At 39.6% G+C, this 14057-nt stretch overlaps 1 protein-coding gene across 1 annotated transcript in view; it reads right to left on the reverse strand.

The window, feature by feature from the left end:
- ARHGEF4 (Rho guanine nucleotide exchange factor 4) overlaps positions 1–11510 on the reverse strand; it is a 501611-nt gene extending 490101 nt beyond the window's left edge. Inside the window, exon 1 of the mRNA XM_072613489.1 lies at positions 11192–11510. Coding sequence (XP_072469590.1) covers positions 11192–11401 — 210 coding nt within the window. The 5' untranslated portion in view covers positions 11402–11510. The remainder of the gene's footprint in view (positions 1–11191) is intronic.
- Between the last annotated feature and the right edge of the window lie 2547 nt (positions 11511–14057).

The following is a 14057-nucleotide window of genomic DNA, read 5'->3' on the forward strand; positions in this document are numbered from 1 at the left end:
ACCTGAGTTCAATTCCTAGCTCAGCAACTTATTGGGGTAGGGATTTATGCTGAGAGGAAAGAGAGTCCTTCCTGTTATCCTTGAAAGCATTACCAACTCTACCTCCATGAAATATTGATCTTACCAAGCCCAGTATTTTCAACATCATCTTTGTCTACCTCTAGAGCTTACAACATTCCAAGAAGATAAAAGTTGCTCCTTCTTTCCTTCCTGTTGTGTGCCTCCTAACCCCAGTGATATGACTTTGACCAATACCAGTCTCATTCAGAGAGGCCTAACTAAGACCTACCTCCTTCAGGAAGATAAATATGAATGGATACAGTGTAAAGCAAACAGAACCAAGAGAACAATTTTTACCAAAGAAACCAAAAATATGACAAGCAAATTGCTCCCTTCCCAATTCCTCATCTTGAGTTAGCAATTCTTGTGATTCAGTTCTTATTTGCTACCCATGTAAATAGGTCTGTCTCACTACCAGGGAAATGTTTCTTAATTTAATATGTCTCTTGAATGGGCCTTTCCATATTCTTCTCATCTGTCTCACTGAAATCCCCTCTGTGGAGTTGAAAAGACCAAATTGCCCTCCACAGGCTTAGCTGCCCAGGCAAGAGAAAGCCAGGCAGGCTAGTCTCCTCACTGCCCCCACTCCAGTCCAACACAATCTAATCCAAGAAGCATTTAAGAGTCTACAATTTACAGGCATGGAAGCAGGTAATCGGGATGCCAATACAAAATGAAAAGTAACACTTGCTTTCAATGAATTTATAATCTACCAGTGGGGGATAAATGTGAAAATGGAGAAATACACACATGGTAATTGTGAATGAGGGAGTAAGTGCTAACAGTTTTGGGATGAGAGTAAGCAGAGGTCATGAAAAACTTGTTATAGGAGATTGTATGGCATGTGAACTGAGCCTTGAAGGAAGTAGGGGATCATAAGAGATAGAATGAGGAAGGATTACATCGCAGGCATGGAAGACAGCTAGTTCAAAGGCATAAAAACAAAGGCAAGAGATAAAATTCTTAGTTCAGGGAACAGACAGTAGGACAACTTAGGTACAAGGATCTGTGTAGGAAAAACTTAAAAAGATAGACTGAAGCATCATGTTTAATGTCAAGCTAAGGATTTCATATTCTAGATGCAACAAGTTGTCTCCGGAGTGTTTGGTTTTTTTCCAAGCAAGGAAGTAATATGATCAAACTTGAATCTCCTGAATCTCTCATGTTTGTGTCTAACTTTTTGTCTTTATTCACACTGTTCTCCCTGTCTAAAATGTTCTGTCTTTCACTGGATCTAAATCTTATCTTTCTTCCACTTCACATGCATCAGTTTGACCACATTGGCAAAAAAGAAAAATGACAACTCTTGGCACCTCTGCAAGAAAACCAGCACATTGACGCATCATTGATGGAAGTGTGAATTGGTCCAGCCATTCTGGTAGCAATTAGAAACAATGCCCAAAATGTTACAAAACCATGTTTACTCATTGCTACCAGTAGTGGATCTATATCCTAAAGAAATAAAAGAAAATGGAAAAAAACCCATTCATATAAAGATATTTATAGCAGTTTTTTGTTTTGTTTTTTTTTGCAGTGGCAAAAAACTAGAAACTAAAGGGCTACCCATCAATTGGGAACTGGCTGAACAAATTGGGGGATGGTATATGAATGTAGTAAAATACTACTGTGTTATCAGAAATGGAGAGACAGTTTCAGAGAAACCTTGAAGATCTATTTGAACGGACACAGTATAAAGTGAGCAGGGCCAAAAGAACAATTTTTACTATATCACCAATATTATAACAACTCTTAAAGACTTAAGAACTCTAAACAATGCAATATTCAACCATGATTCTAAAGGAATAATGATGCAGATTACTCTCTATCTCATTACACAGAGGTGATGGATTAATATGAGAAATAGAACACACATTTTTGGATGTGTTTGGACATTCATGTTGCTTGACTATGCTTCTTTATTATAAAGACTTTATATTTTTTTTTCTCTCCAATGAAGGAGATATGGGAGGAAAAAAAATAAATGCTTGATTTTGAAAAAACAGAGATTAAGACACTTGAAATCTAGTAGAAAGAGATACTTTTTCATATATAGATGTATGTATACATATGTATGTATATGAGAATATGTACATATACATATGTAGACACTCATATATACATATGCATATGCATGTGTCCATTTATACAGATACATATCTATATATATATACATACACATACATATTCATATACACACGTATTCTTTTAAGAAGTGACCTCCGAAGGCAGGAACTGTTTTGACTTTTGTATTTTTATCCTGTGTTTGGCACAGTTCTTGGTAGATGGTCAGTACTTAAAAACTTTTCATTCATTAAATAAATGTGTATAGTATATATATGTATGTTTTTACATATGTAATGTATATATATGTGCATATATATGCATTCATATATATGCACATATATCTAACAGCTAAGCTATCTGCCTTAAAGGATTGCTGTGAAGAAAGTGCTTTGTAAATCTTAAGGGGTAATATAAGCGTGCTATTGTTTTTTTTAGAAAATAAATTTCATTCTTCCTTCAATACCCAGGTCATGAAAATTTCCCTGAGGATCACTCTAGTGCACACTAATTTCTGCCCTTCTTCAAGTTCTATCAAACCTAATAGCCTGGATCAAACAAATTAGTCCTTAATTGTACATTATCTTATCATTCTCTTATTGTTTCATGTGTATTTACATTGTCAAACTAGAATAGAAATTTTGGGAGGGAAAGGAGTAGTTGACCACATTATTTTTATTTTGTTTTTAAAAACTGGGTCTCCCTATCTCACCAAGATTGAAAGTACAGGAGTTATTGATTGGCACAGGAGATTTGACTTTCTCTGCTTCTGATCTGGGCCAGTTTATCCTTCCCTAGGCAATCTGGTGATCCTCTCCTCCCTGGGACTCAAATGGTTTGAACTTAGTTTGGACACTCGATTTGCATAGCTCATTGTGACTCCAAACTCTCAATCTCAAGAGATCCACCAGGGTCAGCCTCCTTAGTAGCTGGGATTACTGATGTGAGCCTCCTATACCTGGTATATACTCAGGCAACTCATTATCATTCTAGGTCTAGGGTCTGAAATGACTCCTACTGACTGCTTGTATTTTCTAAATTTAGCATGGAGGAAATGGTACTTGAGTTGGGACTTGCAGGTTACAGGAGAAATTCCAGGTCTCTGTGGGAATAAGCATAATAACTTAAAATAAGGTCTAAAATTTTGGGATTTTCTTTTGGGTTTATGGCACGTGGAATTCTCTGGTGACCTGGAGAGTGCTATTCAGTTCTGTTCTTTTCCTTTTTCCCTAGGGGATTGGGCTGAGATGTCATTACTCTGAATCATCACGGATTGCTTTGCCTCCAAAACCCCTAAGGTTTTTCACACAATGGAGTGACTGCACAGCATAGTCAGCCCCGCCTTTATGGAGAAGAATTGCATTTATTCTTTGGTGGCAACATCTTGGAAGGTCAGGATACCCCAGTACCAGTCACGCATAGCTTTTTCATACTAGACAAAGGCTTGGCCTTTTCTTGAAAAAGGAGGAGTTGCCATTTTGGAATGCAGTTGCACCAAGTGGGTGGGTTGGCTTCCTTGGAATCAAATTGATAAAGGCAGCTTAATGCCAATAGAGGGTACCACCCTACACTGCTCAGTGCAACTTTAGTCAAATTGGCAGACAAGGGATAATTGTACTCACACCTTGGTTTCTAAGAAGGCTTTATTAGAGCAAGTTGGTACTGTTGCATGGAGCAAAAATTAGCTAAAAATATTCCCATTTTCCAGACAATACAACTGATGCATGGTGTTAGTTCTGGGCTCTCACAATGGTGAGCACTCAGCAAATGCTGTTGTTGACTGAAAGATAAGTTGACAGAAGGGTCTTCTTTACTCTCCTCAAATCAGCAAGTACTTATTGAACATTTATTGTGTGTGCAAAGAACTTTGAGGGCCATAAAGAAGAATAAACTATGATCCCTGCCATCATGGAGCTTATAATCTAAATGTGAATTAGAAAACAAGTCTAATTCACAAAATAAAACAGAAGACAGTAAATGATAACCTGCTACATCAAATGTTAAAATGTGTGGTCAAGACAACAAATGCTACAAATGGTTAAGAGGAAGGATCAGCGTTGACTAATGTTGTCATATTATGCTTTATGGAGAAGGGAGGACTAAGGATAGAGGCAGAAATTAACATGATATATGGAGGGGACAGTCAGAACAACTTGACTGAAAAGAAGGATTTTTGTAGAGGGCATAAGTTTGGATGGGTAGGATTGAACTGGTCTGAGAAAGGGCCCTGAATGCCAACCAGAGGAGTTTGAGCTTTATTCTACAGACTCCTCTAAGAGTATGGAGCAAAATCTTAAGGAGGATGTCATTAGATTTACTACCCACCAGCAGTGAGCTAGTGGTAGACATTCCCTGAGATGCTTTTCCAAAAAATCAAGAGCTGTTTCACATTTTGGATCCCCTGCTTTGAACCTTCTTTTTGTGTTGAAGTAGAGAAGAAGGAGAAATCATTCTCTGGACACACTCACTGGCTGCCAGAATTGATAGACAGCATCCTAACTCAGGGTGGTTCAAACCAAAGAGCTCTTTTCTTAGAATCCAAAGACCTAGATTTGAGAACTGACTTTGACCCTTGTTAACTATATGACTGAGAGAGTTACTTAACTTTTATGAGACTCAGTTTCCTCATCAGCAACGTAGTAATAATACTCTCCTCAACGGATTTTTGTGAGGAAGGTACTTTAGGAATCTTAAAGCATGATATAAAGACCTATATAAAGACCTAATCAGGTACAATGGACAGAACTCTGCCTTCAGAATCAGAAGACCTAGGTCTGAGGCTTGATTCTGATACTTATTAGCAAGTCACTTAACATCTTTCAGCCTCACTTTCTTCATCTGTGTAATGGGAACAATAAATAATATTGAACCACTTACCTGATATGGTATGGAAAGTGCTCACTAACCAATTAAAGCTATCACTTGACAGTGTCATGCTGACTGACCCCTCAGACAGTCTCTGAAGTGAGGGCAAAGGATACATTTTTCTGTGTTTCATAGCTATTTCTATGGTCCCATTACTACAAAATTTCCGCATAAGGCATAAATGTGGTGGGAAGGTAGCCCGTTCCTATGTTTACTCTAGAACTGGATAAATGAGACAATGACATTCAGGCCATGCAGACACTCCCATTAAGCTACCTTACAAGACCTTTCCAAAACTTGCAATAATTGCTGCCTGGCCGTCAAAAGGAAAGACATTTCCCTTTATGCAGGTATAGAGAAGTATATAACTACTTTGTGTTTTTAGTTTCAAAGCCTTGCCTCCCTCAAGGAAAACCATAGAACTCTCTTCTTTCCTTCTCCTTTCTTATGTCTGGACATTTTCCTAGCAACCATTTCTATTCCCTGGGATTATAGCCCTCTTTACCCAGATCATTGCAGCTCTTGTTCACATTTTAAATAGATGAAGCAAGCTACCACTAATGGATCATGATTTAATGCATGACAGAAAGAACACTCAACAAAAAAAAGTAAGGGGAACCAATGCCTGACACTATGTACCAGAATAAAGTTCAACTGGGTACATAACCAAGAGAGTCACATATAGCTTATGAAAGTCCTTTTTTCTTCTTATAGAGTCTTCATGACATTCCATTTAGATAAGATGAAGCTTTCTGCTGGGCTTCTTAGGGAGTTGTGAAGATGCCTTTTCTTAGTCAATCTAGTTTGTCTTTGGCTCCTTTTGCAGAAAATCTTGCCAGTCACTGCTTTTGGTGGAATGCTACTAGAATACTGATGAAAAGTCCAAATCCTCCAACTGGCCAAAGTTCACAAGATCAAATTGGAGCAAAGATTGAGACTGGGGTACTTCTCTCCCCATCACTGCCCACAGCTCCCCAACAATATTCTCTCCTGACTGTAATAAGAACTTATCTCTCCTCTAAGCTTACAGATATTTGAATGCCTGGGTTTCAAATTGACATGACCTTTCATAAAAAAGTTACAGGTTATGACTATCTCCTGAGCCAATACCAAAACACTTCTTGTACTCACTTTTCTTCATCCAGTGGTCTTCACTCCTCCCAAATTTATTAAAATATTATTAAAATTTAAGTTTAATGCTTTTAGTTGATTGATTCAATAAAGGCGGTCTCATGTGGTTAAAATATAAGGATTAGAGTATTTTTTAGCTACTTTAAGTAGAGTAGGGCGATGATTAATTGATTGTTTGATTCAATCAACCATTTCCCAACACTTACATTTGTTACATGGGATTGTTTACTTGGTAAGGGGCAGAGGAGGGAGAGAGGAATATATTTGGAAATAAAGGTGATACAACCAAAAAGGAGATATTAGTACATTTTTTAATGAGTAGGTTGGACTAGGTGATTTCCAAAATCTTTTTCCAGCTCTAAATTCTGGGGGAGAGGGGATAAAAACTTTGCCTTCTCTATGCAAAAATACTGTCTTCTTGCCCTGAACCTGTACCAGTCTGGCACTCATCTGACATTCCTGGTAGTGACACCTCATCTGTCAAATGAGGAGTTTGGAGTAGTTGACATTTAAGCATTCTTTACACTTCTAGCATTCTATGCATCTAGGATACCTCCAAGTCAAACTGTTGAAGGTCACTGCTAAAAAGTCCTAAACTGTTGTCTGGGAGATGAACAGAAAGGAGGAACATTAGGGAGAAGGAAAACCTCCTTAATAAACCAATTGTGTGTTACTTTGTAATAGGATTATCTGAGTTTATGCCTTATTGGGTAAGTTGCATGAGGGCAATGCTTGGCTCATGCTAAGTAATTCATACAATATCTTTTTCTAAATGATCTTTTTTCAATTAACAAGCATTTATTTGCTTTTCTCTTCCTCCCTTCCCCTCTTCCCCCATCCCCGACCAAGAAAAAAAGGCTTTATGACAAATATGCTTAATCAGGTAAAACAAATTCTCATGTTGGACATATCCAAAATTACATATCACATCATGCATCTTGAATCTATCATCCCTCTTTCAAAGAAGTAGGTAGTATTCTTTATCACTGGTCCTCTGCAATCAAGCATGGTCATTGCATTGATCATTATTTTTGAGTCTTTCAAAATTGTTCATCTTTGCAGTGTTTTTACTGCATACATCATTGGTTGTCAAAGTGTGGTCTTATGACTCCTGGAAATCCCTGAGACCCGCTTTCATGGGGGTCCTTGAGATCAAAACTATTTTCATAATAGTACTAAGACATTTTAATTACTAATAATGTGTATGTGTGTAACTCAAGTAAGCTAAAGCACTTTGGGATCTTCAATAATTTTTAGGATATAAAGGGATCGTAAGACCAAAAAGTTTGAGAAAACCTGGTATAAGTTATTCTTCTGGCTCTGCTCAGATCATAACATCAGATCATAAAAAGTTTCCCAGGTTTCTCTGAAACCATCCCCTTCATCATATCTTAAAATTCAATAGTATCCCATCACATTATTTTACTACAATTTATTTAACCATTCCCCAATTGATGAGTTCCCTTAGTTTCTAGTTCTGTGTCACCACAAAAAGCTGCTATGAATATTTTTGTATGTATGTCTTTTTCCTCTTTCTTTGATCATTTTAGGAAATAAATCTAGTTGCTACTAGGTGTCACTAGGTCAAAAGACACTGTATCTTGCCCATAGTAGCTAGTTAGTAAATATTTATTAATAGAAGGAAGAGAGGAAGGGAAGGGAAGAGGAGGGAGGAAAAAGGATAACATAGTTGTCCAATCTTGAATTAATGGAATTACAGAAATTGTCATTATTTTGTGCCTTGATTGGAAAATAGAGATAATTCTCCACAACATTTCCCTACTATGCTAAGCCCTAATGATTACAATAATCACATTGACCTTGGGGTTTAGGTCATTTCTGATCGATCTTATTCACTAAATACCTCCTATGGTCCAGGCATGATGGTGGGCCTTAAGTATACAAAGACAATTCTACTTTGGGACATTGGGTTGGATCAAAGGACCACAAGACCATGGATTAAAGCTGAAGGCCATCAGGCCTCACCCCTACATTTTGAAGAAGAAGAAACAGAAAACAAAAAGGTTAAAGGTTATACAGGTGATAGGACTTAAGATTTGAACCAGCACTGGGAGTTGAAACAAGGTCTTCTGGCTCCAAATTGAACATCCTTTCTGCTGTTTGACTCTCATGCTTACTGAGTCCTGTCCTTTTATTTTTTTAAACATATTCTAGAAATTTACAAATGGCCACATCTAGGAAGAATAATGCTGTCACCCCCTTCATGTATGAATAAGACATAGGGTTCATAAAGCACTTGCCACGACTGAAACAGAAAACAGGTGAATAAGGCCCAACAGGGGTTGTAATCCCTGTTTTGCCAATGAGGAGACTGAAACTCAGAAAGGTTATCTGATTTGCCCAGTGTCGAATACCTTTTTTGGGTCAAATCCAGGACTGAAAGTCAAGTTCCCTGGTTCTTCTCTTATGCCCTCCCACTACCCCATGCTACTTCCTAGATATGACTTTAAATTTCCTCCAAGTATGTACTTTGGAGTCCTCTTAAGAGCTGCCAACCACAATACCAATAAAAGTCCAGAGCAGTTGAAATTGGACAACTCAATGGCCTGGGGAATACAGATGCTCACTGTGAACTCTTTTGTCTACACTGTCAGGTCATATCAGGGTGACACCCAAGTTTGACTGAATCCTTGGGGAGAAGCTGCAGATACAGACACATGGAGTTCTCTTTACAGTAGGGAGAATCTTTGTATGTGTTTGGGGAAAGGGGAAAAACATTTAAATAGTGCTGAATATGTGCCAGGCACTGTGCTAAGTGCTTTTACAATTATTATCTCACTTGATCCTCACAACAGCCCTGCAAGGTAGGCATTGCCATAATCCTGATTTTATGGTTCAGGATAATGAGGCAGACAGAGGTGAAGTGACTTACCCACTGTTACACAGCCAGGAAGTGTCTGAAGTTGGGTTTGAACTTAGGTCTTACTGAATCCAGTCCAGAGTTCTATCTGTTGTATCAGCTAACTACCTCCATTTGGAGCTCTGCTACCTTACTAGTGCAGAGGTGTACCTAATGGATATGTTAGATACACTCTAGTTGCCCCTCTATATGACAAAGTTATTTTCTGGCAAGTTAGGATACCTGATGTCACACGGAGATGATACCAGGTATCCCAAGAGACAGTATGACACAGTGGAAAGAATGCTGTATCTTGAGTTAGAGGACCTGGATTAGAATCCTGAATCAGCTCAGAATTCTGGGCAATCTGTATAATCTGGGCAAATTGCTTAACCTCTCTGTGCCTCAGTTTCCTTAACTGTAAAATGAGAGATTTAGCTAGATAATCTCAAAAGTTCCACCCAAGCTCTAAATTTAGAGCAGATAGTGATATCAAACTCAATTACAAATGGATCTCTGCAGGTGTCATACTAACTTAGAAAATCACAAATCAACATTAACCATATTGTTTTGTATTTTTATTTATTTTGTTAAACATTTCCCAATTATATTTTAATCTGTCTTGGGCTTCATTCAGTTTTGCTAGGCAGGAATTCAACATTTCTCCTGCACTGGACAGAGCACTGGATCTGGAGTCAAGAAGACATGAGCTCAAATCCAGCCTCAGACACTTACTAGCTGTGTGACCCTGGGCAAGTCACTGAATCCTGTTTGCCTCAGTTTCCAAAGTGTAAAATGGAGATCATAATAGAACCTACCCTGCAGGGTTGTTGTGGGGATCAAATGAGATGCTCTTTGTAAAGTATTTAGCACAGTGCCTAGCACATAGTTGGTGCTGAATAAATACTTGCTCCCTTTGTTCATTCCCTAAATGTAGGATCTTATGACTCAGCAATCACCAGGAACCCTTTTCTGAATTCAGTCCTAGACTGCAAACACCACTCATGATGAACATTCTCTACGGTTCTCTTCCTAGTGACCCTGGAGACTTTAAGACAAGTCTAATCTCAAGATCGTAAAACTGGAAGGGACATAAAAGCCCTCTACATCAACCCCTAAAAGACGAGGAATTCTGAATGGTTGTCCAGCCTTCCCTTAAAGACTTATTGTGAAGGAGAACTTGCTATCTCTGGTGCAGCAAACCATTCTACTGTGGGATCTCCCTAAATGCTGGGAAGGGGCTTTTCCCTCTTATATCAAGCCTAAATCTGCTTCCTTGTAACTTCCTCTCCTGGTTCTTTTCCATACCTCTATAATCGTTGGCAGACTTCAGGATATAATTCTGGTGTCACCAAAAAAGTTATCTGTCTCCTGAAGTCCCTCTTTCATCTTACTGCTAATTTCTGAAATTTCTTTGAGCTCAAACAAAGCTTTTCATAACATAACTAGAAATAAAACGTAAGCCCCCAAAAGAAGAAATCCAACAACTTATGTCTACACTTCGGTGTAAATGACTCAGAACAAATCTTTTTCTAATAGATTTGTATAGTGAAGGATTCTTAACCTAAGCTCCATGAACTTGCTTTTAAAAATATATTGATAACTGCATTTCAAGACAATTGATTTCCTTAGAAATCTTACATAATTTAATTTATTGAATTAAAACATTATTCTAAGCAGAGTTCTGTAGGCTTTGATAGACTGTCAAAGGAGTTCAAGACAAAAAGAAAGGTTAAGGAATTCGGGCTTGAGGAAAATTGAAGGATTTTCTAGGATTTATAGGCAGGTGGGAGAGGGTGCCATGAAGTGTAGGGGGAGGGGAAAAGAGATTAGAGGAATGGAACAGAACAGACAAGCTGTTCTGGATCCAAAAACTAATTTCAATATTATGCCAAAAGCCAGCCTGAAGAAACAGCCCAGTATAGTGGAAAAAGTACTGGATTTCACAAAGTACCTGGGTTCAGAAGCTAGCTCTTTCATCTAACTACCTGGTGACTTTGGGCAGGTCGAGTCATAACTTTGGGCCTCAGTTTCCTAATCTCTAAAATAAGGACGTTGTATTAGATGACAGCTAAACTATCTTCTGGTTCTAAATCCATAATCCCGTGATCCTTGCTCTGGATTGCCCCCACTCCCACCCCATCTACATCTGCGCTTCTCTCTGCTTGCCCAGCTGCAGAGCCACAGACCACCAAAAAGGAATGCTTCGCTTACCTTGCAAAGCTTCACAATGAGCCAGCATGCCAGGTAGGCTGACAGGGTGAATTTTGCCTTCATGTAGCCATCCGGTAACGGGCTGAGATACAACTGCAGCCAGTCCAGCTCCTGCGGTACCACACTGGTGCTATTATCACCCTCTTCCTCCTCTTCTAATCTCCTGAGACCTTCTTCCATGGCAAGCCTGGGGTCCCTGGGGAAGTCCATTCCACCCAGGGATCTGCTCCTGCACCTGGCACTCAGCCCCTGTCCTTCCCCTGGAGTGAAGGAAATACCTCCCGGAGCCCTCAGGGGCCGGCGTCCTGCTTTCTGCAGCAAGACCCTGTTATCTGCACTCGGAGCTCAAAGTCAAGCGTGGACGGAACAAAGTTTCTGCAGTCACGGGCTTCGGGCCAACTACCCCACTCTCATTGACGAACCCCTCGCGAGTGTGTGTGTGTGTGTGTATGTGTGTGTGTGTTGTGTGTGTGTGTGCGTGTGTGTGTGTGTGAGTACAGCTACAAGATAAATACAGCTGACTAGAAAGCTCCGTCCCAGAGCACAAACACCCCTGCTGTTGCCAAGAGAGTGGAGAAGGAGTCCATTTATTTAAAGAGCTAGCCTCAGCATCACTAGTCCCCTACTTTATTGGGGGGAAGGGGAACAATTGGGAGGAAACATTTACTTTGGAAGACGCTTTTCTGGCCCGCTTTTGCCAACTGCACTTCCTCAGAACAAGCCCCCAGTTCCTCCGAGCGACCGTGACCCAAGCGAGGATTTTCGCTCATTCCCCAGCTCACACTTTACAATCCTTCATTGTTCAGGAGGCTGCAGATGCTGAGCTTGCGAAGGCTAAATCATTTTTTAAAAGAATAAATGAGGCCTCGGGGGTGGAAAGAGGCCAAGGCGTTCTGGAATGGGGAGCGGACCCATCCGCTGGCCCAAACTGAGGCACGCTGGAGCCCTGTGGATGTGGTTTCCAGCTCCAGGTTCAGAAACATTTCTTGTTTATGTTTCAAGACAGCTCTTATCCCCGACATGCAAAGAAGCTGGAAGAGATGCTTCCTTAGCCATTAATGGCTTGCATCTGCTTTGTAACTGAACAGTTTCCAGGACTGTGTGAGAGATTCACACCCATGTAAGGCACCCCCTTAAGCCTTTGGCGTTTAGATGGAATTCGAAACCCCGTAAAAATGGATTTCTGCCTAATAGTGAGCACTGACAGTCCTGGCAGTGAGTTTGACCAGTCTGTGTAGTAGATTCATCCTGAAGGGGTCAGTGAATAAGCTAAGATCGTGGGTAGACCACACTAAACTTTGAATGATTGACCAAGTTCTTGACCAATGACTAAATTTTTCAGGATCCTGCACACATAGCCAATGTATCACTGATATTTGTGGGGACCTAAGGAAAGTCATCTCCTCTGGGTCTCAATTTCCTCATCTGTCCAGTGATGATAACACCTGACTTACTTGCTTAACGGTGAGAGAGAGCTAATTAACTAGCAATTAATTAGCCTCCCAAACAAGGAAGGACTGTGAAGTGTGGGAGCTGGGGAATGAACAAAAATCTTCCTTGGATCACAGTTGCTCAGTAAAAACTGGGGACTTGTTCTGAGGAAGTGTAATTAGCAAAAGGGGATAGAAAGGGATCTTCAAAAGAAACAGCTTCCTCCCAACTCCCTCCCCAGCCCACTCATAAAGCAGGGAACCAATGATCTAGAGGCTGTGGAGCACCAACTGTCTGAAGCAATGCTTTAGACACCGTAAGGGAAGCAAATTATAGAACATGATCTATATACATGATCCCTAGACTGGGAGTCTTGCAGAGGAGATAAGGAACTCACAGAAGAAAAGATAATAAATAAGATACAGTATCTTATGATAAGTGACAGCTCAGTGACACAAACACTAAGAACTTTAAAGTTCAAAGTCACAGAGACGACTATGTGCCTGGGAGGTCTTGAACGGCTTCCTGAAAAGAGGCAGGGTTTGAGCTAGCATGGTAAAGTTCATATTATAGACTTTTAAAATTTAAAATGCTACTTTTAGTAATAGTAACAATATTAAAAGTTCATATTATAGATTTTTAAAACTAAAAAGTGTTACTCTTAGGAGCAATATTGAAGGTAGCAGCTACATAGCACAGTAGAGTTCCAGACCTGGAATCAGGAAGACTCATCTTCTTGAGTTCAAATCTGATCTGAGACACTTTTTAGCTGTGACTCTAGGCAATTCACTTAACCCTGTTTGTCTCAGTTTCCTCATCTGTAAAATGAACTGGAGAAGAAAATGGCAAACCACTCCAGTATCTTTGCCAAGAAAACTCCAAATGGGATCACGATGAATCAGACATGACTGAACAACAAAATAACAATATTAATAACTCAGTATTTTGAGTTATTGTTAATATTAAATAATGTCACATGATACCAGACCATCTATTGTCCTTCTGAACCTTTGACTAAATTAGCCAGGGACTTCACTGTGTTTATTGGGCCCAATAAATGCATTCTATCTAGGCATATAATCTTTTGACTGCCCACATACAAGACTGGTTCCTTGATAATGCCTTCTAGCTAAAAATAATCATCCTAAATACTCATTACAACTCCTAATCAGGAGAGCAAATGACAACCTAATCTTTTTAATAATTTTTAACACTCCACCAACATGCAGCTATCAAGAGTAAAGCAGGGATGAAAGGGAAAGACTTGTGTGTTTGCCTTTCATTGCTGAAGAAGACCATGCCATCAGAGAAATAATGACATGACTTGCAGTTGACTTTGTTTTGAATGAGGGCTGTGCAGTTCACCAGCCTTATTTCTCCTCCAGAGCCATCTGAATCCAGTGACTAGATATTCATCAGGATGACTGAAGATGAC

This window comes from Notamacropus eugenii, chromosome 5 (genome assembly GCF_028372415.1).
Source record: "Notamacropus eugenii isolate mMacEug1 chromosome 5, mMacEug1.pri_v2, whole genome shotgun sequence".
In the NCBI taxonomy this organism is placed as follows: Eukaryota; Metazoa; Chordata; class Mammalia; order Diprotodontia; family Macropodidae; genus Notamacropus; species Notamacropus eugenii.